Source organism: Scatophagus argus, chromosome 7 (genome assembly GCF_020382885.2).
Source record: "Scatophagus argus isolate fScaArg1 chromosome 7, fScaArg1.pri, whole genome shotgun sequence".
Lineage (NCBI taxonomy): Eukaryota > Metazoa > Chordata > Actinopteri > Scatophagidae > Scatophagus > Scatophagus argus.
In genome coordinates, this window is record NC_058499.1 from 10,620,857 (window position 1) to 10,646,339 (window position 25,483).

Genomic DNA, 25,483 nt, shown 5'->3' on the forward strand with positions numbered 1-25,483 from the left:
TCACTGCTACCACCTCTGTTAACATGCCATCATCCGTGTGAATTTGCTCAGTTCAAGATGATTGAGCATGATTTACCACAGAGGCACAGTATTTTAGAGCATACACTGCTCTCTGCTTCACTCTTCCAGCAAGAGTAATTTAATTGAAGTTGTATAACAGTGAGAAAAATTAACGAGCCAAGAGGGTCCTGGTTACAGACTGAGTAGGTATAGCACCCGCCATAAAACCACACTGGAATTCAATAACATAAAAAGAGCAGAGGCTGTTAAAATTGGACTGAAGCAATATGCTGATAACAATCCCTCACTGTCATTTTTGTAGCTTCATTAATGGTCACTGATTTCTATTTTTACTCACACACTTCAAACTGAATATTTTTGCATGCTGGCCAAATAAAGACTGAGTATATAGCTACTGAGAGTTACGTTTTTTGATATTCTCGCCTTACCTAATGTTTTATTCCCTTTAAACAATATTAGAATCGCACTTTAATATTTTCCTAGATCTTTCGCAACATGAGGGAGTTGCTGATATAGTGACTGCAGCCATGTGGGTATGCTCTTTGACCACAGCTGAGCTTGTCCTTGTCTAGGCTCTACTCGCCTCAGGGCAGCAGAGCACCGGGAAGCCAGCCAGCAAAGAAAAAGAGCCGGTGTGATTATCGGGGGGTCTTGAGGCGTGAGGCGCAGCTTGATCAATAATGTATTCATTACCCATTTGACTGTCAATGGGGCTATTTGTTCATTAAGAACCTTTTCAGGATGTTAACCAGGTGAATCTGCAAAATGTGGAGGTGCATCTCAAATCTGTCCTTCCCTTTCTATGAACAAAAAGGTTTTTGTTTAGATTTGTAAGGCTGAGGGTATAAACAGCCATCCTCTCCTTTAACCCTCTATCAGGTGGAGTGGGAAGGCTGAGCTGATAGGGACCGAGAGGGCAGTTTTGCTTTCTGCTGCCTTTGCAAGCTGTTCCATCCCTTTTAATCCTAGCACTTGCACTACCAGGATTAAGAGATTTGTACACCTGAGTTGTTTTGCATGCAGTGACAAAAGGGGGCATTATAGAGTAAATCAAGCCAATATTTAACTCAAGCTGTCTATTTCAGCACACTTTATTGTTTACTGTTTACTGTTTACAGTTTACTGTGGATCTAGACATGACACCACAGCACCACCGACACTGACGTCAATGAGAAGCCAAATGAAAGTGAATCTGGGGATGTCGAGACCTTAAATGAATCCACTTTGTCACCCAAGCTCACAGAAGGAGAGTACTTCTGACACTAAATCAACAGAATTATCTTCAAGGATATTTTTTTTCCTTAATTGTTTGGTTCATCATGTCTCTTAGAGGTGATGGTTTCATTTTCTCAGAGCTCTTTAGGATAAGTTGAACTTTGATCCGTGTCTCTTTAATTAGTGCTCAAAGTTTCCCAATAGAGGTCTTTATGAATCCGGTGACCTTTGATCTGTCAGAAGTCATTACCTTAATCTGTAACTAGCCCATGTAGAGGATGTGAGGAACTCATTTCCCCCCTAATAAGCATGATTATTACAGTTGTGCAAGAGGAAGTGAGGGGAATCTGCTAATGACAACAGTTCCTAATATCTTCAGAAGCTGACAGGCTCTGCAGGGCCATGAGTAGCTCTCTTTTGCAGAACATTTAGGCCAGATGACTCCTGCGTGACTCTCACCTGTGCAGTGTTGCACTGTAAAAATGACTTAGCAACTGAATTAGTTGGGTTTTGATAAAGTTTCAGGCAGGAATACGTTAGCACATTTCACATCTGGGTTTTGAAGATCAAGAAGGATGATGAGATTTTTCTCAGAAAAAGAATTCGGTGCCTTTGATTTCATTTTGGCTTTGTTGCATTTTTTAATGCTTCAAAGACACATTTTTAAAATAAATCATTGCTGTGCTACACAGAGGCATGTGGAAAAATCTTTGGAGTGAGTTGTTTGATATGTTCTGTAGGCACACTGTATTTAGATTGATTTATCCATCAGCTCCATCACAATGTCCCACTTTCCTTTCACTTCACTTTCACTATTGTTGTTCTACAAACCACTTCTACTACAAAAATCACATACAAACACAATTGCGCTGGGAGGTCTTTTTTCCCCGACTGCAGCAAAGCTCTCCGAAAACATGAAGAATAGCAGTTAGAGACTATACAGATGTATTTTATCAGACATTTTAAAAGATTGTAGTTCGACTGGGCAAGAACATTAAATTTATTAACACTGTCTGACAATCACCAATTAACTCCATTGTTCCCTGTTCTGATAACACCTCTGCATAATGAGTAAGATTAGCCTTTTATCTAGATGAAAGACTCAATTTTCCGACAGATTCCTTAGACATGAGTTAAGCAGAGTGATTCATGAATTTCAATTAAAATGAAAGACCTGCCTCCTACTTTATTATGCCATCCCTTCAGTACACCGGTTCAGATCTCAGGAGAAGGGAGTGCTTTATCCTTTCTCCCATATTCAAAACTTGATTTCCATTTTTTTTTTTTTTTGTCTGAAGGATATGACACATTTGCATTTTCCTGTTCTCGCTGATCAGAATTTGCTGATTGAAAGTAAACTAAATGAACTCATTGTGATGACATTGAATTCGTCTCCTCTTCTGTTTGAATTCTCTGCATACAGCGGACTCATTGATTACATGTAGTCAATCTCACACCTTCGTCAGCACAAATGTTCAATCCCCTTTTTCTTTTTGCCGGCTTACTGTAATTAGACGCATTTTCTGCCAGAGTTCTGATGCTCAGAAATCTGCCCTAAATTATCTTTCAATCTCTGGTTTACCTTTTTGCCTTGGGAGCACTTCTGTGATTAGTGCCGGCTCATGGGTGTTTGGGATTCACTCCTCTTCCTCCTCTCCTGCTGCACCACCTCCTGCAGGCTGTGGATCCTAATCGAAGCCTGATTGAGTGATAATCTATAGTAGCACTGTTCAGGCCTGCATCCTGCTTTCTGCTGACCTCTCTGCCTGGAGGATGAACGCCATAGTGTTACACACAGAGCTGCAAAAGCGCCCCAGGGCCTAAGCTGTTTAAAAGCACCCCAGATGCTGTCGTCCTGCCCTTTTTTTCACTCTTGAAGAAAAATAAACAAAAAGAAACAGAGCTGGGACGAAGATTTAGACAAAGTCTGATCAGTTAAAGTCTGTCTGTTCTGCTGTCCTTGGATTCTGTATCATCCCTCCACAGGCTGTGTTAGTGGACTGCTGATTCCCATCAGACGGGGTCTCTCTCTCTTCGTATGGGCCCGACTGTCTCATTCCTCAGATAAGAGTCTGTCTGTCTTAATCCTGTTGGCAAGATGACCTTGGCTGCCACAGATTTATTCATGCTAAGTGCTTGTTTTTGCCATACTTTTGTTTCTTGGCTTCACACCCACACACACACAAAAAAAAACTGGCACTGTGGCAAAGAAAAAACTCCATGTGGGTCACATTATTATCCGGCTCAACCAAACCTCCAGCTCTTGTGAACATGCTCCCAGGCATACTGATGCTGACCCAATCAATTGGGTGCCGTGTTGCTCAATATGAATGATCAAGAAAACTGCACACTTAGTAAACACTGCAGTGCCTGGAAGTGCTACATTAAAGCGTCACGATATGACAAAGCACTGGCTGATCAAATTAGAAGGGATTTACAGCTTGTTCCTTCATGGCTAAGCCTGATGATAACAGCTCATCGTTGAAAATAAAGCTATGTGATAAACAGAGATGTTGACCAAAGACTCAATCTCCTAAAAAATCATTTAGCCCAATGTCAGGTAGTGGAGATGGATGTTGAATATGAGTGCCATGTTTAAGATTTAGTCCCTTGATGGTATTAGGGAGATACTGCGTGTTCAATTTAATGGGCCATTTTCTTTCAGCTGTTATTTAGGTGCTTTTCATTATGCTGTTTATTGGTGCTTTAATTGAGTTTTACATTCTGCATGTGTGTGTATGTTTGTGTATTTTAACTCAATTATGCACTGCACTCATGAGGGAACATCTCTGTGTGTCTCAGCACTGTGCACAGAGGAGTGTGTCCATGGCCGCTGTGTGTCTCCTGATACATGCCAGTGTGAGCCCGGATGGGGTGGACTGGACTGCTCTAGTGGTGAGTGCGCTTTACTCCTAAACCCGCATTTAGTCACATAGACTCATTTATTCCTAAATGGCTTTCACAACCAGTTAGCCCATAAGAATTTACTGTCAGTCCTACAACTGTTTTGCCTCAATGCACATCTATCTCAAAGCTGCTCAGCTTTGTATCCTCTCTTCTTAGCAAACACAGCCAATGGAACAGGTAAGTCACAATGAATTCATTTTCATTTGCTGGAAGTGGAAGTGATTTGCTTGATGAATATAGCGGATGGATGGATGGTTGCATCCCCCCCTGTGTCTACCAAGGTCTCTGTTATGGTCTTAATCATGATTAGACTGGTGCCTATGACTTGTTCAGTGGAAGGATGAATCGATGCTGAGCTGAAACAAACCATTGTGCTGGTCTTTCTGTTTACTGAGGTTTCCTCATAGCTCGCAGAGCTGGACTGCAGGAGGAATGGGAGGGTGGAGTTAGGTATATTCATCCTGCAATCAGCTAAATGCTGGAGTGTCACTCAGGCCAAACAGGAGGAAAGAATATATTTATTTATGCCTGCAGAGAAATGGTGAATGTCTACACAAGAGGCTCTTCCCAGATATAAGTGACCCAGTAACCAGTACCCAGTAATTTTCTGAGTCAACATTTCTGACCCCACATTCTTAAATTCAGCTGTCTGATCCATGAAGCATTTAAATGTTATCCTATATTGCATATTTAGAATGAATAATGGGAGCTAAAATCATATCAGTAGTAGTTGTATAGATCTATGGGTTTTCATTAGCAAGAGAGCCATTCCCTGATTAGCAACTGTGCATAAATCAGCTGCTCTCACTAAGGCACTGGCCCATTGGTGGTGGATTCATGGGCATAAATGACAAGCCTTAGCTGTTTGCCACTGCTCACTCCTACAGACTGGTGAGGGTCCAACAGGGAGGATGTGAGGTTTAGGGCCCCCGGGGACTCTTGTCCCACTCTTGGTTGGTTAGGAGTGCAGCCGTGTGTGCCTTTCAGCCTGCAGGTGCTGGGCTAATCCACCTTATTAAAACAGACTTGATGATTGAGACAGAGGCATTATTCATAACTTTAGATTTCCATACCAGGCATGATTCCAGGCTTTTTCATTTACGAGCTTTCATCTGTAGAAATCAGGAATGCGTGCCAGTTTTTAAATTAAATCTGCCCTCTTTTTCCTTCGTGTAAATGGTTCAGCATGTTTTTTTTTTTCTTTTTTTGTCTTTCACCGTAAATTTTGCTTTCACCCAGCTTGGAAAGGCGTGCACTTCAGTAGTGTTTGTGTAAGTCTATGCAGCCACAATATTGTGGCTCACATGGCGGCCTGAAAAGCACGCATTAACTTCTATTCAATTCCAACACAATCAATGCCATGGTTTGTTTTCTGTTTGTTTTACCACTATTGTATTTGAGTTTAGGTATCTGAGTCAATTCCCTTGCAAGATAGTCGGTGAGAGGGCAGAATGAGCTGGTCACGTGATGAAGGATGTGTGAATGTGATAAAAAAGTGTGTCGCCCAGGCTTGGAGATGAAGAGCTGCCGTGGGATGCTGAGCGGCCTAAAGCTGAAGTGACAGCCTTTCAGCCAGTGATCTGGAGCCGAATCAAAGGCTTGGGCCTCGTTTCTGGAGCAGCACCCACCAGGAAGCAGTTTTGTATATGGGTCAGGTGGTGAAAATAAAGAGTTGGACTGTTTGTGGCCAGAAACAAGAAGGCGATAAGGTGGGAGAGGTTCTGTAAGTTGGGAGCAGTGGTGAAGGCTGAAGAAAGATGCTGCCTGTTTTTCACCTGCTGGTGTCCACCTGCTGTAGCCAGAAAACGTTTTCATCCTCTTCCCTGGCCTGAGGCAGCAGTCCCACTGAGATCAGACCTGCTCTATGACCTGGCCAAAGTCCTGGGGTGTCTTAGATTCATCTCAAGGGCACGCTGCTAGATGTGGAACACAAATAACATAGCAAAACAGGAAGTTTGCTTTTGACTGTTGTTTGCAAATGTTGTCTCGTTCTACATCTATCACATGTGCATTTGGAGCATTCTGAGTTGAGGTTGTGTTTTCCCAAAAGAGTGATGAATGATTAATTGTTGTTGTTGGTGTGTGTGATTGCTCTAATGCCTGTGTGTTGTGTTTGTGGAACGTGGCCTTGAACATGTTTCCCTGATTACATGTCATGAACAGCTCAGGGCATTAAAACAGTGTGGTGACATGTACCTGCTAATGTTGATGTTTTTCTCTGTTGTGCTTGTGTTTTCTGTTGTTTATATCGAAATGTACTATGTTCATCTTCTCTGTGCCACCGTGTATACTTTGTTTTGTTGCTGGGGTTTGCTTGGAAAAACAACATTGTTCTCAGTAGGATTTTCATAATGTAAATAAAAAACAGAGGGAAAATTGTCAGACTCAACTGAACAGGGGCAGCAGCAATTCAGATAGATGGAAATCTGCTTATGGAACTTAACAGTTTGTTTTTAGTCATCTAGTCTACTGAAGTACAATACTTAGTTTTGACAAAACAGTTATTGGTTTTAGTTTGCAGCACATGTAGTATATGCAGCTGTAAAACCAATGGTGCAGTGTGAGATGAAAAGGGAAATCAGATCTTGGTAGAATATTATGAGTTTATTGAATAAAAACTACATCAAGTTTTTCAGAACCTTATGAGTTTCTTGGGTTTAAAAGTAGACTTTTCTTTTCCTAAAGTTGCAGTGAAACAAGCGAGTCTCTGTGTACTTTTCAGTACTTGTGATTTAATCCGTTCTGATGAGTCTGTTGCACAAGGTCACTGTATATATGCTACAGTAATAAGAGCTTTCAAATAAGGAGAATGATAAAGATAGATGTTGTATGTACAGGGTATATTTAGCTATGACTGCCATCACTTGTAAAATATAAGGTGCAATGAAGAACTGTCATCGATTTCATGTGCTTCAGTCAGATAATGATATGTTTCCAGTGCTCGCGGAGAAGAAATGCACATAAATATGAAACTTTTAGTGTTTATTCTCTCTGCCTTGTTGGGCTTTGCTTTTCCTTATTGTGGTGGAAATGTTAACCCATTTGTGCAGATATTCTAAAAATCAATGCTACCAAGATAAGTATCTGAAAAGTCTGAGGAGTAGCCTGGCTTTGTTAGCCACAAAGCATCCTTTGCGCTCTAAGAGGAAATCTATCACACTTAATAGCCAAATCTAATGTGGTTGGTCAGCCGTGGTCCATGAGGTAACATATTCCTCCCTAATGTATTCAAGTGGGAAGGCAGCCACTGCTGCGGGTGCTACACACATGGTTAATTGATGAATGTGGCCTGTGAACACTTGTTTAGGGGATATTGCACCAGACACGGTGGCTGCATGCTACTTATTTTACGTTAATTACGTCAACTAAAGCAGTAAGATTATTCATTATTAACGTTTTAAATCAGTATGTGATTTTATTAGATATTGAACTCATTATGCTGAGGTGACATTTTGGGCTGGGTCAAGAACAGATGGCAGATTCTTTTTTCCTTCAACTCCATAAGCTTATTTCCACGCAGATGACATCGCTCCAACCAGTTACAAACTGAAGATGCAACCAGACCAACGCTGTGCAGTTAAATTTCAGTTTGGTTTGAAAACCACTCCCTCTGGCACCGGTTGACAGTCTTTACACATTATTCTCAGAAGTATGGACTTCTGAGAATAATGTGTAAATACTGCGCCAGATGGTTCCTCTCCCATCCCACAGCAGCAGGACATTGACATGCATCGCTGTCAATGACCAAGAGACTGTGAATTACACTGAACAGGACAGAGATGCACACACAGATTTACTGTGGCTCAACTCATCTCTCTCTAAATGTCTTCGGATTTGTTTCTTATAACGTCTCTCTTCAATAATCTTACAGAAAGAGAATTCAATATTAATGTGTATGTGTGTGTGTGTGTGTGTGCCTTCTGAATGTCTACATCAGTATAAAAGCAACAAGTCATTTTTCTTTGAGACCATGGCCCTGTATCAGCCAAAATACTGGAAAAGTGAGATTTGATCTCCACACCACCTTTTAAAAAAGAAGTCTAAATCAATTGAATTCCTCATTATGCAACCATGCAAAGAGAGGCATTTAGGGAGAACTATAAATATTCCAAGTCTGTCATTCTGAAAGGGGTTCTTTGCTGCTGGTAACAGTCGTTGCGGGCTGCTTCATTCATTTTAGTAGATCAAAGCACCGGGGTAACAATATTTCTCAAGAGGACAGGAGATGGACCAATCTATAGTTCCTCTTGGAAGACAGTTACTACTCTGTATGCATGTGTTTGTGTGTATTCAAAGCCCTCCTGCGTTGACAGTGCTTTGTTTTTGTATAGTACACTGGGCTCCCAGGGAGCGTTACAGCCAGTTTATATACTGCCAACGATGTGACAGTGTTATTTATTTTCTCCACAGCACAGAGTTCATGCTCACTGAGATATCACCTCTTTCCTGACTCCGTGTCGCACTGATGAACCTGAGCCAGTTGCACCAGTTTTTATTAAGTTCAAATGTAACTTAGTTATCATACGTGTGTCAGTGTAGATTTAGTGAGTGTTCAGACTGAAAACAGCCCAGCTTTAGAACAACAGTGTTGGTTTAGAGGCAGTGTTAGTGGGATGTGTAGTTTAATGCACTGATGAGACAATGACATACAATCCAGGAGGTCCAGTTTCAGTTTAAAGGCTTCTCAGATATCTTTTATTCTGATTGTTTTTTATATTTATATAGTGTTGTTTTATATTTATTTATTTATTTTTATACCGGGACCGGGGTAACTAATTTCGTTCCACCTCATGTTTCTACATGTGTGAAATCTTGAATCCTTGAATCCTTGAATACGGTTTACATGATGCTTTAGCACTCCACAGCACCCATTCTACAGCACCAAACTGGTCTCATTGAAATGAATGAAGAGGTTGATTTTAATGCAATCGCAACCATGACTAAATAAAAATGGGCTGCACCACAAAAGCAAATTCTTACATAGAAGTTAGTAGCTATTAAATATTTGCACAAAGTAACTACAAGAATAAATGTTACATAACTAACTAAACAAAATCTTAAAGCTAAAATTAGCTTGCTATTATAGTATGAACTGCATTGAATTGAGTTAAAGATAATGGAGTATGACTCATCTGACTGGACAACACAAGTCAAAAGAATTGTTTTTTTCATGGGTGGTTCCCTGTTTTGTTTCTGTCATACACTCCTGCTCCTGCTGCTGTTTTGACAGAGGGTGGCGATAACGAGTCAGGAAGGTTAATGTGCCAACAAAGGGAGTGAAGAAGACTGCAAGTAAATTTGGAAGTGAACAATGCAGGAATTAAAATTTCAAATAAGCTTTGTAAAAGTTGTAATGACGAATGAATATGCTCATGTTTATTAGACATGAAAAAAACACACAACGTGTTTTGTTGAGTAACAAACATCAACAAACATAACGTAAACATCATTTTTGTTTGTTTAGCAGAAAACTCCACAGGGCACCATTAAGTTTAAAATACTGTTTTACTTTCCAAAGCCGTTACAACTCGTGCTTCTACTGTGACTTTCTGTTTAGTCTGTTGATTATTTTTTAGCTAGATTGCACTACAGATATTTTCTGGCAACCAATTTACAAATGAGCCAAGTCATTACTGGGTAAGATATTTTTTAAGTGTTAATGGTGCACTATAGTCACTAAGAACTTGGGAAGGACTTGACAGAGAAACTTTGCTGTTTTGAGTTTAGGGCTGGTTTTGGCTGTTGGCTGAACAGATTGAACTGTGTGGATGTTGCTGCTGAGGCTCTGACAGAGATGTTTCAAGATGTGGCAGCCTGCGTCTTAGATCTTCCCCTGCTTGTCTCTTAGTGACTTGAGATTTATCTGGGGAGTAAATCACTGTGCCGAGACTTCAACTGACTGATGGCAAGTCCATCGGATGAATTGTGGCACATGCGCCATAGTTGACTGTAACCTTCTTTACCGTCGAACGCACACACGCACAAACACACAGTCTTGTTTCCATCACTTTTTGGGTCATTAAATAGACTTACATTCATTTCCTGGAGCCTTAACCACCACTTAACCATAACAACATTACTTGCCTAATCCGAACCTTAACCTCAACTTGACCTTAAAGCAAGTCTTGACCCTAATATTTAATTTATGTTGTGGGGACTCGCATTTTGTCCCCATAAATAAGGTGGGTCCTCACAATGTGACTGTGTAAACAGTTTTTTGTACCCACAACTACAGGAATATGTGTCCACACACACACACACACACACACACACACACACACAGATGTCTGGTAATCATGAATTAAACAGTTTCACTGAAAGCGACCACCAGAGTCTTTTTAAGAGGTTTTGAGGTTTTGCATTAGTATTAGGCACCCACTGGTTTGAGACACACACACACACACACACACACACGCATATCTTTATAACATTTTCTATACATTTAGGCCTCATTGACTCAGTATGCAGACTGACTTTGCTCAGCTCTGAAGATTTTTTTGTACCATCCCATTAACCAGGATTTATTGTTCCCCAGGAAGCTCACTGCTCCATTACCTTTGGGAGTCTGCCTAAAATGTGTGGCTCTATCTGTATGTGAGAATTTGAGTGTGTTTTCATTCCATGCCTGTGACCTCAGCACAAAAAAACAGGTGGAAATCACAGCATTTCGTGGAGACGGTGAGGATGATACAATAATTTTGAGCAGTGCAGATAAAACATTCAGTCCCACCAGTCATTATCACTGTGATGCTTATTAGTCGGTAAGAGAGAGCGTTAAGGGCTCCTGGAACACACTACCCAGCTCTGAGAGTCTGTACAGATGACTTGATTTAATAAGGACATTAAAAAGCCTTATCTCTTGTCCTTAAGAGAAGGTCAGTGTGTCTAAAATAGCTGAAATGCTATGATAACAGTTTAGAAAGATAAGATATCGTCTGAATACTAATATAGAACAAAGCTATTGTAGGCTCATTTCTCTAAGTCACATTTCATTTTGTATTCCATTGGTGTGTTTATGAAGTTTGTTTCCAGAGATTCAATTGATTTTCAGTGATCAATTGCTTTTGATGACCCTTTTACACTTCCGTGTGTGTGGTAGGCATATATGTAATTCCACACAACAGATTTAGACTACTGCGCTGTTGAAACGCTGCTCAGTTTTGTCTTGTGAAGTCTCTCCAGCAGTGTCACATAGTTTCCTCTCAGTCTTTAATGACATATTGTTCAGTGCAGCAAAATAATGTCTTCCTGTGCAAAGATTGGAGAAAAGTCCTGATTTGTGTAGGTGAAATACTTCCCCCCCTCTCTGTCCTGCCTCATGAATGATCTCTCACTCAGATTTCTCTTTGATGAGTTTTGACTCCCATGTTAGAAACTGCTGATCTGGACGAGTGGTCCCCATCCTTTTTTGGCCTGTTACCCCTTAAAATACACCAACGACTCTTTTTGAACCATAATAAGTTGCACATCCAGTGTGATGACTTCAATTGAAGTGTACAAAAGCCAAAAATTCACAATGAAAAGCAAAGATCGTAGATAAAACGAGCAGAATGTTATGTGGGAAAGTGTTTTTGTCTTTTTTTTTTTTTTTTAACAGTTTTAATATCCTCACTTTATGTCAATCACATTGAACTTGCAACCCCTTGCAGGCATCACGACCCCGGGTTATGAACCATTGAACTAGACTGCCCACATGCATTCTCATGTAGTATTTTATTTGTAAAATATTTGTTGTTGACACCTGTATCAGGACAATCCCCCCTCCCCCCTTTTTTTTTCCAGAATAATAGCTTGACGTGTTATTCCTTTGTTAGAGATCATCACAGTCCTTTGGGTGCTTTGTTGCAGTGTCCTTGGTTTGCTTTGGGGAGTGGGGAGCATATTAGCAGTCTTTCTCAGATCCTCTGGTGCACCTGCAATCTCCTGATGTTTAACCCTGGACTTCATTGGAGTGTTGCAGTGATTACAGGCCGTCCTGAGGGACATCGATTGTCCTGCTCCTCCTAGGCAAGCCCCACACAATGCTGACGAATGAACTCGTGGCCCTGCCAAGTCCAATTAACTGTCAGTGCCGCATCGACGAGCTCCTCCGTTTGTTGAGAGTGAAGAAAAACAAACTTTTAATCAAATTTGCCTCCGGGCCCTAGGGTATTTGGGGTTGTATTTTGCATTCCACTGTGTTCTGCTCTGCCTGCAGTGCCACCCGCTCAGAAGGTTATATTACATGTTGTTTGTGTGAGAATGCCTGCATTTTCCTTTAATGGCAGCCCTATCTTTCCATTGTCCGTGACTGATGAATCATCCAGCACTAACATCATAATATTATACAGTCACAAAGAGGAACGATTAGGAAGCTAGGTCAGCTCGTATAAAATGTATCCGTCTGTACTGGCGTTGTTTCACAAAAAGGGCTTTGGTCTGTGAATCACAGAGGATTATTGTGTATCTTTGGTGTGAGTTTACAGCATTTTGTCACCAGAACACGCTTTCTCCCTGATGTCAGAGTGCACGTCAGCCTCAAATGTGTATAAGCACCTTCGACTAGTTGATCAATATAAGCCCAGGTTATGATCTTGTAGAATAGTTTGTGGGTTTTTTTTTCTTTCCAAAGCATTAACATCTCTATAAATACCCTCTGCTAATTCTACCAAGGTCAAGATAAACAACTCTACTCTACTCTTCTCTGATTAGCGTAATGCAGACATTAAAAGCCCAGAAATTCAATTAAATTGGTGGCTTTTGCCACAGAGGAAAAAGCAAAAGGACAAAATGCGAAGAGACACTATCGCATAGCTAGACCATACTAAGTGGAACAAAGAGATGTAGCTTGGGATCTAAACATCAACGAAAGGGCATCTGGATGATAAGGATCAAAGGAAATTTTAGAGTAAATGTAATTATTACCAGACACAAGGATGCATTCATGAGGATCCAATCTGTGCTGTGCAGAATCTGATCCAAAATTAGCTGCAAAGCTGAAAAAACAAAACAAAACAAAAACAAGGCCAATGCCACTGAAATGATCGGAGCAGCCGAGCATGTGTTGTGCCAAAACAAAGCAAAGTCTGAGCAAGAAGCAGAGACCTACAGGAGTTCATCATGTCCTGTAGCGTGCACTTCATTAAGACCTTTCAATTGAGTTTAGATGGATAAAAGCCAGAAAATGCTGACTTACTGGTTCAGACACTCGCATCCTCAAAGTGATGAATCCCCCCTGAGAAATTAAATTTGCAAAGAAACTTGACACCATGTGATTCTCTCAGCCTCACACTTTAAACATTCACTTGTATTATGATTCTGGGACATGTTCCTGGGACTCACTTCCATTCCAGGCATACTGTAGTATGAATGACAAAATCGCCCTCCGCCACAGAACAAAAAGAGGGTTAAAGTCCATGGATCAATATCGCTGGTCCTTGCTTTGACTCTGAAATAAGGTTTTGGATGGATTTTTATGTACATATCTTCTGTGCCTTTTTAAACCAGACAACTAAAGTTTACTGTGAAGTGACCTATAATTAAATCTATTGTTGAACATGTTTTAAATACTTTAAATGCTGTTCTGTCACTCATAGTAAATGTCATGTGGACTGAAATTCAGGATTTGTGCCCCATGCTGGAACTTCCTGCTCCTCCCAGTTGTTTCGAATCATTTCTTAGCTGCCTCTTTAATGTAACTACAGTATCTCTTTCTCCCTCCCTCCTTCTCTCTCTCTCTCTCTCTCTCTCTTCGCCTTCTTAAGTTGCTTTTGTATACTTTTCACTTCACTTTGACTTTGAGAATCGGGGAGAATAATTCATGGGCCTAGCAAGTTTCAGAGACTGAAAGGACAACACTGTTTTCAGAGCCAGCACTTCATTTGAGATTAACTCCAGGATTTCCTTTTATATTTTCCGTTACGGGAAACATGTCTAAAGGGTCTGCATTATCCTGAAGAGATGATGGTATAAAGGAAAACCCCTTAATCTACAGTTTTTCTACGTTAATCAAAGGCGAGAAATGTTTCCTTGTTTCTGTCCTTTCATATTGCACCAGCTATCTATCTATCTATCTATCCTGTGCTGCGGCTCTTCTTCCTCCTAATTGGGCATCACGCACTACTATGGATTTCTTTCATTTTTCAGATATTTGAATATTTCACATGATCCAGTGCCAATTTAGTAGGTTTTTACACACACCGCTACACTGCATTTTGCCTGTTTTTAGATAAATATGAATGAGTAGTTTTGTGAAAGCTAAAATTATTCATTTCTGGTGTTATTTTTTTGATGTTTCAGATCATTTAAATTCACAGGATTAAGTATCTGATTGCACACATAAGAAGATGGAGGTCAGTAAAAATCCTTCCTTTTGTTTTTGTTTTGTCAGTCTGTGGGCATTACTGATGGTCAGGTAGGCATAAACTCCTCCAAAGATTTATGGCTTCATGATGAGCATTTGCATAATGTGAGATCATTAAAAAGCAATTATCCTTGTGTTTGTGTGTGCGTATGTGTTTCTGTATTGTTGGGATTAATTTGGTAGGTAGAAAGGCTAATTGATTGCCCATCTTTAACTAAATCATGTTTTGTTTGCAATGAGGGACAGACCCACATGCTGTGACATGTTAGACACACGAAACCATTAAACAATTTTGCTGATTTCACATGAGACTTGTTTGTTAGTACTCGTTTTAAATAGACTGAAGTGGTGATAACAGTTGGAGGGTTGTTGTAAGTTGGATCAAGAGTGTTGAGGGTTACAGCTAAATAAGATTGAGGGTTTTAGTCTGGATGCAGCCCCAGTACATTAAAGTTTGCAAGAATCTAACAGCCTTCATTACCAGTTCTCTCTTTCCAAAAAACTACCTTTTTTCTTTTCTGTCTTTGCTCTATCCTAACCTCATAGTTTGCTCCTTCACAGAGTGGCTGTGCTGTTTAGCTGGGATTTGTGACAATTACATACAGATTCAAAGTTTTCACTTCAGCACAACTTAAAAACTGGCAGTAGAGACAATTTATGCAGCATTCTATCATTATTAGCTAAATGTGGATTGCACAATATAAAAGCTACAGCATAATGACATGAAAGGCGTTCTGTATAAACCTTGCTTTCACTTTGCAATTTTGTCCACCACTGAAATCTCCTGAGAAAATGACAGCTGACAGGCGATCTAGTCAGGCTGACACCATTTCTATCTGCCTTCATGTCTCCATTATAGACTAAATGCATGAATAAACTCATGTTTTTCCCTGGTTTTTTTTTTTTGGTAGTTGCTGTTCTCAGGAAAGCAATCTGATTGTCTGTGTCACAGCAGCGCCAACAATAACACCCCTTGAAAACACTGATTGGGGGAGGGCTATATTTTGTATAGCTATGTTATGCTGTACAAAACATAGCTAAATCCACTGGTTCTATTTGTAGTTATGAGTGCAAACAACAGTAATCAGTGTAAGCAGCTCACCAAATGAGCTAAAATGGCAGAAATCTGTGTTTGCAAGACACTGAGCATACAGGCAGTCAGCAGTGAATTGAATTACATTGCAGGAGTGACATGAAACCTTTAAAACAGTATAATATAGGTAACAATATAACTCTCATGAATATGACCACTCTTCTCTCTGAAGGATAAAAAGACTTCACTTAATTCAAACTTACTTAATTCTGAAGTAAATTTTAAAGTAAAGGAATTCATGGCACATGCTCATCAACGCTGGACTGTGTCAAGGTGCTAGAAGTGAAGGCAATCGGATTTCTTTTGGGTTGTTCAAGACGTTTCACCTCTCATCCAAAAGGTTTCCTCAGTTCTAAAAGGTGAAAAGCCTTTAACAACCTAAAAGAAATACAGTTGCCTTCACCTCCAATACCTCAACTACCACAACCCCGATGACTGAGAACCTACATACACACTGGATTGTGTCCGCGCCTACTCTCCTACAAGTCTTCATCTCAGATGCATGTCCAAAATTGTAATTGCGAAAGGTTGATTCGTGTGAACATGGTGGATACATTTGCTGGATCTGACCCCCAGGATCATTGCTTTCCAGCCTGAAAATAAAATAAATAAATCAAAATCAAAATAAATACAAATAAAAATATGTTTTAAAAATGATTCATGCTCTGGACTCATGTGGCACCAAACAAAACCTGCTTTTATAACCTGCTGTTTTCAGTACAGCAGCCCAGCATGAGCATTGATGTAATGTTGATGTTAAAACAAAGTGGTTTAAAAAATCTGTTTCAAGCTTGCACCCAGTGATTGGAAGTCCTAGATTCACCTGTGACTGGTTCTGCCTCCTCTGTCTGGGGAGAAACAAATGTGTATGTTCAGTGTCACACGCCTGTTTGTGGATTATTACAGAAGTCAGACTAGACCACATAAAATTCTCTTATTAGAGTACCTGAGGCAAAACTATAGCCTCTCATATTCACTCACACAGTACTCATTATGTCAGTTTGTGATATTACTGAGTCATAATTATTGATGCATTAATATGTTAGCAGCAATTTAGTGCTGTAGCCGGTCAAGCCGGGGCTAATTGTAATGCAGTAAATACAACTTGGCAGTTCTTTCCATATCAACGCTTAATGTTTTATTAACTGATGATTTGTTTGTTTATATGTATGTTTGTATGAAGTATAATCTCTGCCTCTGAGATGTGAAAGTATGACGCAGCATTAAACGTAAACTCTAAGCAGAAGTAGCTCAAAACTGTGCTTAAATGCTTGAGAAAATGAACTTGTTTGGTTATTTCTCCGTCTTTATCTGTCCAAAATGTACACAGAAAATCAGAGCACAGAAAATTGCCCTGAAGATTCTTTCTGCCTTTCTCATGACACCTTATGGCCATTATATGAATGTACATCAGTCTGTGATTGCACCCCCCCAACACTGACAACTGTTGCCCCATGGCACATTCTGCTCTATCCTAATTAGAATTAATAATTGAAAATAGGAAATCAATGTGTGCACATTAAGTGTGGTAACAGTTGGTTTTATTGGGTTGACACAGTTTTAGTGACCGGCTTTGTCGTTGTCTGTGACTGATCTATTTTTGTGTGTTATGTCTGTGATGCAGTGCAGTTATGGCTTTATTTATACTCTGGTCACTGTGCATCTGTGTGTACTGCAGATAAATGTTCACTTCTGCCCTGATTGCTTTTTTGTTGTTGTCCTGTGGCAAGAAAACAAAGGGTTTGCTTTCTGCAGGACAGGGTGAAGAGTAAATTATTAATTGGAAGGACCAGTGGGCTGTGTAACAATTTGCTGATCCAGAAGCTTTCATGAGCCGTGTCAGGTTCTTTTGAACAAGTGACTGGTTTACTGCACTGAGGCGAAAGCATTCCTCACAGCCCCGTTACATTATTGCTCAACACTGCCTGTTTCATTAGAAAGAGAGGGCCGCCCTCTTGAGTGCTTCTTTAGAATAAAACGTGAGATGACCTGGCTTTGTCTGTCTTGGTCAACCACCCGCCCTGTTAACCCCGTCAGAGAAGTGCTGCAGAGGAGCCGGCTGGCACCTCAAGTACTCGTATTGATCCAGGTTCACATCCTGAATAGAACTTGGACAAATGATCAGATCCTCTGCAGGATAAACAGCCAGGCCAGTCCTTTTAATCAGTAATGCATAGCCCTAAAAGAATTAAGTTATTCACTCATTAGTTCTGTGATTCCAAATAGGCAACAGTCAGATCTTGTTACCTCTTAACCAGCTGCAGGAGGGCCCATATGGTGCATTATAGTGAACCGTCTGAGTGGCAAACTGTTCAGAGATTTTCTCTGTTATATTGTGGGCTTAGTCCTGTGCTGCCCCTCTCCCCCAGGGAACTGTGAACACACAAGAGCTCGGCTAAGATGAATTAGGGCAGGACAAACGACACGCCCAACAACAGAGGCTGCAGCACGCTGTTATTCCAATTCAGCAGAACTGCCCCCCTGACTATTGGCAGTTTCTTCTGTATATTTAGAAATTCATTTGTCAAGCTCACAGGGATGTATCTAAACTGTTTACTCGTCGTGTCTGGGTTTTCTGAGCACCAATAAATAACAGTGTAATAGGTGTCAGCAGAACATGAAGGGGACACTGGGACCTGTCTTGTAAGGTATTGGCAGCTTTTACAGCTGCAAGTTTAACAAATCTGAGAGACATTTATCACTCAATGCAAATTTACCGCTTTACACAACAATCATTACTTCCCCCTAGACCCTGGTACCAGTCCTGTCTGCTTTTCTGTCTATTAGTCATTGAATCAGGGAGCTGTGATGAATAGCTGGATGTGGAGTTGGGCTTTAATTGAATAACTTCTATTGCAAATAGCTCATATTGACTGAAGAGTTGAATATAACATATTCTAGTGTCATCTAAATTGTCGGCAGAATTGTTTCATTGTTCTTTTAAAAGTGATTATTTTAACATTAAAACTCTGTAAGGAAAGCCTGTCTCTTCATGCCATTTTGTAATAGTGACTTGCTAGTATTAATTCTAGTCATGGAGTGTAATTTGAAAACTCAAATCTGTCAAGAAAAAGAACAAAGCTGGAGGTACAAAGCACGAATCAGACAAAATGAAACTCTGAGGTGCACTCTTCTCATGAGGCGATGCAGGAGACTCGTCAAGACAATGAGTCACGCTGCTTTGCTTTGCTGCAAGCTCTGCTAAGGAGTAAGCAGGGAGTAAAAGGCTCTCAGGAGTCAGAGCATTTTGCCTTCTAATGTCTTGTATGAGTTAAGTTATTTCTCAAGTGTCAACAGTGTGTGGTAATAACAGTTATGTGACAGTGAGTGACTCTGGCAGTGGGGAGTGAAGTCGGGCTGTGTGCCAAATATTCCAGGGACAATAATGTGGTTTTCCCAGTTTGAGTTGGCAAAGAAACAGGCGACTGTCTGCACCAGGCACCTCGAGTGGCAAGCATTTAAACTGGTCCAGCTGCGATTCAAGATGAAGTTTGCTTTTGCCCTGTCTCAAGATGAATAAATGAAGTATAAAACTCTGATGCCATTTGAGTGGGGAGAGATATTCTGCTGTTTAAAGAGCTTGACTCAGGCCCTGATTTTGAATTTAGCTTTGAGAAGCTTTCTGTGGCACAGACTCCCCCTCGTCGAGAACAAACATTTTGCTGAAGAAGCCAAGTTCAGGAGAACCTCTGAATGAAGTCAGCTGCTGAAAGCTGTTTGGTTTTAATCCGGTTGAAGCCAGCCACTGATCATGCAGACTCTTGAACACACTTCAAAGCTTAGCACCAGCACGACGGCTCTCTCAGCCCATTCTTTGGACATAACCTTCAGAAGTTTACTATATGCCAGTACCCCTCAACGTGATCTGTTTTGTTCCAGCCAAAGGGATTATGCCCAGCACCTTGGGATTGGACCTTTCCCTGTGTGTGAGGTTATCCACATTCCAACTGTTATGCATTATGAGCTCTGAGAGTCTGGGCTGGCTAGTGTATGTGTCCTATGGTTAGGATCACTGACCCCGGACTGACCAGTTAATGGGCTGGCTTGCAGCTTCTCTAGTTTCAGACTTGTGTGGGATTTGTTGCCTACACAACACAACCCACAGGGGGTCCTCATCACCTTAGACAATTTAGCTGTACTGTCTAGAAACTGAAGCCTTCATGCTACATGCTACTTTCTTCTGCTGTTTCTCTTTGTTTTTGCCTGCAGCTCATCATGAACTCTGACTCCTTAATCACAGTTAAATGCTGTCAGAGTTGGGAAGTGAGAGACTACTGGGTTAAGTTTGAGAACCTCTGTGTAGCAGAGAGACAGCGAGATAATGGGCTTTGCTCTCAATGTGCTGAGGCCTCTAACTGCAAGCTAAAGAAGGTTTAAAACTTCAAATGCTAACATTTGTTGAGCTCCTAAGCACCAGAAAAGTCTGCAAATTAAGTGCTGCAAAAGGTTTATTTCTGTTTTTCTCTGCCTGTCTGGGTATTTTTAACTGACATCATATTTAAAGTTATACATGTAGGCATAGAAAATGCAGTCTGTATTGAAGTGGTCAAGGTTTGAAGCTGAAACCAGAGGTCATGATGCCTCCAATTATATAGGCAATGCCTGTTTTTGTGCTGTGCTGAGGGAGCACTGTTGAGCTGAGGAAGCTCTGATGAGTGCTTATAGAGTGCTAAACCAAGTTGCAGCTGAACTGCTCATCCATTACCCCGGCCGCCCGCACACTCCTCAAATTTAATGTGCCAGGGTCGTTTGCGTGGCAGCAGCTCAACCTTCAGGGAGCTCATTCATGCCAGACTGGAGGCCAGGAGCCGATTAGATCAAATCAATGCGAGCCCTGTAATGTGGCCTCTAGTCTGTCCAACCGCAGAAGTAATACTGCACTCGCCCCGTGTTTCAGGACCCCCTTCAGAGCAAACCTGTCTGTATCAGGGAAGGGCTGATCATCTTCCTGCTGTGTACCTGGAAAAACAGGCGCCAGTGCCGACCATGAAACAGGGTTCATTAAGCTCCCACTCTGGCTGATCACAGTTCTGGCAAAGCGAGCATACAAGGAGGGGGCGTAGTGTCTTTACATTTACAACTGAGTCTGCGATGATGTGCGAATCAATAGTCGAATATTCACCATCCTGGCTGCTGTGCAGGCCTGGAGCTCAAGCTGGGCTTTTATGTGAGGCAATACAGCAGCTGCTGCAGAGACATAAGGCCATACCAATCACTTAAATCACCACTAGATCCTCGAAAGAACAATTTCACCGGTGAGAATGATGGCTACTGCCCCAGCTCAGTGCAGATTGTTCTTCACGTTAAAGCCGGTAATTCATTTAACCTTGAAGATTAGCTGTTGCTTGCATATGGGACATATTGAGTTTTTCTAAACAGATCCATCCCCTGAAGAATGAGGGAATTGCTTGTTTTACAGCATTCCCTTAGGTACCCCTTAACAATGTCACTGAGCTCGTAACATAAACCCAAGTAAGGCGGCTAGGTCATATAACTTAACTAATTTGTTTGAGTGCCAATATAACAATTCAGCTGGCTACACTAATTCCCCTGTTCGTCGTTGAGGGATGACACCTCTGGGGTCTCTGTGTCTTGTCACAGAGGGTGAACATTGTCTCATTGTGTTATTTCCATTCAGATGAACTTTCTGTACCATTGCTTCAGACTCAGTAATATTAGTCAGTTCAAAGTACATTTAGAAAAGTTTGAAAAGTGAGCATTTGTCATCAGCAATTTGATAGTTTCACTGCCTCCAGTACCTTAAGATTTTTTTCCCCCACTAGCCATTTTGACAGCTGACTGCTGAATTTGCACCTGAAAAAAAAGGTGTTAAAAGACACACAAGTAAGAAACCGTTACATTTGAAAAATCAGTCGTACCTTGTGTTCTTAATCTTTGCATCCTCTTTTGCTCTTCCCTCTATGAGGTGTGAACAGCTTGCTTTCCTTTTTTGCAGATCAATTTCAGAGTGTTATTAAAGCCTTTCTCTATGAAGGCCACGAGAAGCTATGTCAGCATCATAAATCGGTCTGGTATTGTAGACGTCCTTACCACATTCTCAGTGACAGAACTACATTTTACACCTGTTTGAGCATTCCGTGTTACTTGTTGGTGATGCAGAGTTTTAGTCATCCTTCTAGACTACAAGGGAAGAAATGTGCATTGAAACACATAAAACTTGCATGTTTTTGATATTATATTATAAAATAAATAATACTGTTTTTTAACATTGAAGCCAATGAGAGTTCACCCAACTCCGAGGAGTTCTTCATCCTGTTTTAGGTCTATAGATTTGCCTTTTGCTATATTAATGAGTCTGAGTGAAAGTGAGCTGACTAACTGACTGATCAATTGACAGACAATTAATCAGCAAGTCTTAAGCAAACATACCAAAAATTCACTGCTTACAGCACTTCAAATAAAAGAGTTGTGTTTCTCGGCCTTCTTTGATGGGAAAACTATTCTGTGGCTCTAGGAAAATGTGATGGCCATTTTAAACTATTTTATAACATTTTGTACACCAGATGATTAATCACTTAACTGAGAAAATAATCTACAGCTTCAAGGTCCAGTGTGTAGGATTTAGTTGGATTATGATAAAATAATCTAATATTCATAGTCATGTTTTCATTAGTGTATAATCACCTGAAATTAAACATCACTGTGCCTTCATTAACTCAGAACAAGCCTTTTATATCCGAACAGAGAGCAGGTTCAAAAGTCTGCCACGTTGCATTGACATGTTCCTACGGTAGCTCAGAATGGACAAACCGAACACTGGCTCTGGAGAGGGCCTTTCATGTTTTTCTGATTTTTTTGCAAAAATGGTTCTTCAAGAGTTTACTAAATTAAGGCTGCTGTTATGTTGATCAACTCTCCATGCAGTGTACTGTTCAGCCAAAAGCTTTCGTCAGTCACTTGAGTTACAGTTTGATGAATGTTTTGAAAAAGCATGAGATATGAATTTTGTTCAGATGTGTTGCTGGCTGATGTTTTGCAGTTCTCATAGATGTGAAGTAGAGGCTCAGTGGTCTCACGCACACACACACACACACACACAGAATTTCATTTTGATTTTTGGCTCACGTCCTTCCTGTGTGGAGTTTGCATGTGTCTGTACTTCGTGTTGTTTGTGTGGTGGATCTGTGGAGGGTGTTCCTCTACTTATTGCTCGGGGCATTCTCAGATGCAGCCAATAACCCAGAGACAGTGGATGAATTTATTAGATGGTTGACTGGTGATATTCTATAAGTTTTTGTTATTGAGGAAAAAAAATCACATACTTTTTGACTTTGACATCTTGTCTGAGCCTTTCAGTACACAACTTAACTTCTAAAGATGTAAGTTGGATCATGTGTATACTCGTATGCTTAATTTTTTTTAATGGATGAATCATTTCATCCAGCCTGTAGCTTTTGGTAGAAGGAATTTTAGTGAGTACAGTACTCATGATGTTGGTAATGAAAGAACATATTGTCAATTGTGAATCACTGTGGATTACTGGTGTTTTTAACCATTTTTGGAAAACCAGTAGAGCTCTGTGGCACTAAGGAATAAGATATCAGACTTTAGCTGCACTGATTTGTAGGATCACTTGTGTCTGTCATGCTGGTTTTGATCTGTTTGTGGGATTTGTTGACAGTAAAAAGAATAAGGATCTCAGAACTTTAGAAACTGTGGTATTTTATTAAATGGATGGAAAATGAATAAAGTAGGCATGAGGCTGAAGATGAATATCAAGATTATCAAGGTTATGAATCACTGAAGGAAATTTTTTACAGTGCTGAATAATTAGATGTGAGGAGCGATTTCAAGAAATATGTTCTGCTCCTGATGAATTACTGCATATATTTTAGAAGAATTAATTTGATTTTATTACTTATTTGTATTTATCAGACATATAATCTCAGAGGTTTCAAATCCTGGTGCATATTCTCTTTTGTTTTGCTCTGTGTGATGTCGCTTCTCTCTGTGCCTGCAGGCTGTGAGAGTGACTACTGGGGACCTCATTGCAGTAATCGGTGTCAGTGCCAAAATGGGGCGAAGTGTAACCCCATCACAGGTGCCTGTGTCTGCACTGATGGGTACCAGGGATGGCGGTGCGAGGAGCCCTGTGAGCACGGTTACTATGGCAAAGCATGCCAACTACCCTGCCAGTGTCTCAATGGTGCCACCTGCAACCACGAGACAGGAGAGTGCATCTGTGCACCGGGGTACTCAGGGGCTTTGTGAGTACCAGCATCATGTTTATTCCTTTGCAACTTTCTCTTTGGTGTCTATGAAAGAATTTTTGTTGTTTGTCTGAGCGTTCTTTGTTGATGCAAAGACCTGCAGGCAAACACAAGTTATGTGTCAGAGGCGTTTGACTGTTGACTTGTGTCTGGTGACAGCTGTGGAGAGCGATGCCCCTCCGGTAGTCACGGGCCTCATTGTGAACAGAGCTGCCCCTGTCAGAATGGAGGAATGTGCCACCACATCACTGGAGATTGTTCCTGCCCTGCTGGGTGGACGGTAGGTCACTCAAGTGAAGTTGGGAAGAAAGGAAGGAAGTGAAGAAGGAAGGCCTAAGAGAAGAAAAATGTTGAATATCATTGGTGCTCTGAGAAAAATGTTTATATCTCTCTTTACAGCACAGCCTGACAGGTTGAGAACCTTGATCCATATGCTGTGTTCAGTTATGAATGAAAATATGGGATTCTCAACTCCCTTCAGGAAAAGAATTTCCCAGTGGTGAGGTTGTACAAGCTTCCTCAAACCCCTGTTCACAAAGTGATTTCAAGTGAACATGGCCACCCGCAGTTAAAAATGTAAAAGATGTCCCCATGTCCTAGGGATTTAGGACAATATTCCTAGTTTGCTTCCAGCTGGGGACATTTCTTGTATGTCATCTTCCTTATACGTTCCCCACGTGTCAGTCTTTACTGTCAAACTACTGAATAGAGGACATGAATCAAACCCACAATCCGACTACTGTATGCTTTTAAAAGCGCTAATTTTTGGCATGGAAGGTATGGATAAAATCTTCTCTTTATTGTCATATTTCTATATCATGATATGTGTAATTTTTTTGGATATTCCATTGAGAAACTGATTTCATATGAAATACCTGGATATGAATATCAGTTCTCAGCTAACCTCGCAAATAGAATAGCTGACAAAAAGAGGAACTCACACTGACTTACCCCTTCCGACTTTCCGTCTGAAAATAAAATCTACAATGAGGTTATTTCTTCAATGTAATGCTGTCTTTTATGTTCTAAGCAGGGGGAGATAGGACATATGGCAGAAAAAAAGATAAAACATAAGTAGAAGGTCCAAATTGTCCAAAAAGTTTAAAAGTATCGTCTTAGATGTTTCCGTACTGGTGAGGAGTAGAGTGATGATGTAGCTCATGTGGTTGATTGCTTGCTGTTTTTCAAAGGGTTCGGTTTGTGCCCAGCCTTGCCCTCTCGGCAGGTACGGCATCAACTGCAGCAAGGACTGTTCCTGTCGTAATGGTGGGCTGTGCGACCACATCATGGGGCAGTGCCAGTGCTCAGCTGGCTTCAGTGGACGCAGGTACGTAGCAGACACACCTGGCAGACATACTGCTCTGCACAAAAGCCTTTTTGAGTGGTACTCTGAGCAAACTTTTGTGTTCCTGCTACTCTGAAAATAGGCCAGACAGTGGAATGATTTATTGATATTAGTATTTAATGCAAAGGGATGTTTTCATGCTGACAGTTACACAATAAAAAGTCACTCATTGACCTATTCTCTTTGTTGACATCCAAATGAGGCACAAACCTGGCTGTCTCTTTAAAAGAGAAAGGAAATGTTAGAATAATCTCACACTCAAGAGAAATAAACATTTATAAATGCCCATTAGTCTATTTGAAGGTGGATTGGAAGCTTTTAATAGGCAT

At 40.8% G+C, this 25,483-nt stretch overlaps 1 protein-coding gene across 4 annotated transcripts in view; it reads left to right on the forward strand.

The window, feature by feature from the left end:
* The window catches only part of megf11 (multiple EGF-like-domains 11), a 65,594-nt gene that overhangs the window by 18,570 nt on the left and 21,541 nt on the right, over nt 1-25,483 (forward strand). For all 4 annotated transcript variants that reach the window (XM_046394828.1, XM_046394827.1, XM_046394830.1 and 1 more), the window contains 4 exons: nt 4,039-4,131; nt 23,560-23,806; nt 23,969-24,089; nt 25,000-25,136. In XM_046394828.1, the coding sequence (XP_046250784.1) occupies nt 4,039-4,131; nt 23,560-23,806; nt 23,969-24,089; nt 25,000-25,136 (598 nt within the window). The remainder of the gene's footprint in view (nt 1-4,038; nt 4,132-23,559; nt 23,807-23,968; nt 24,090-24,999; nt 25,137-25,483) is intronic.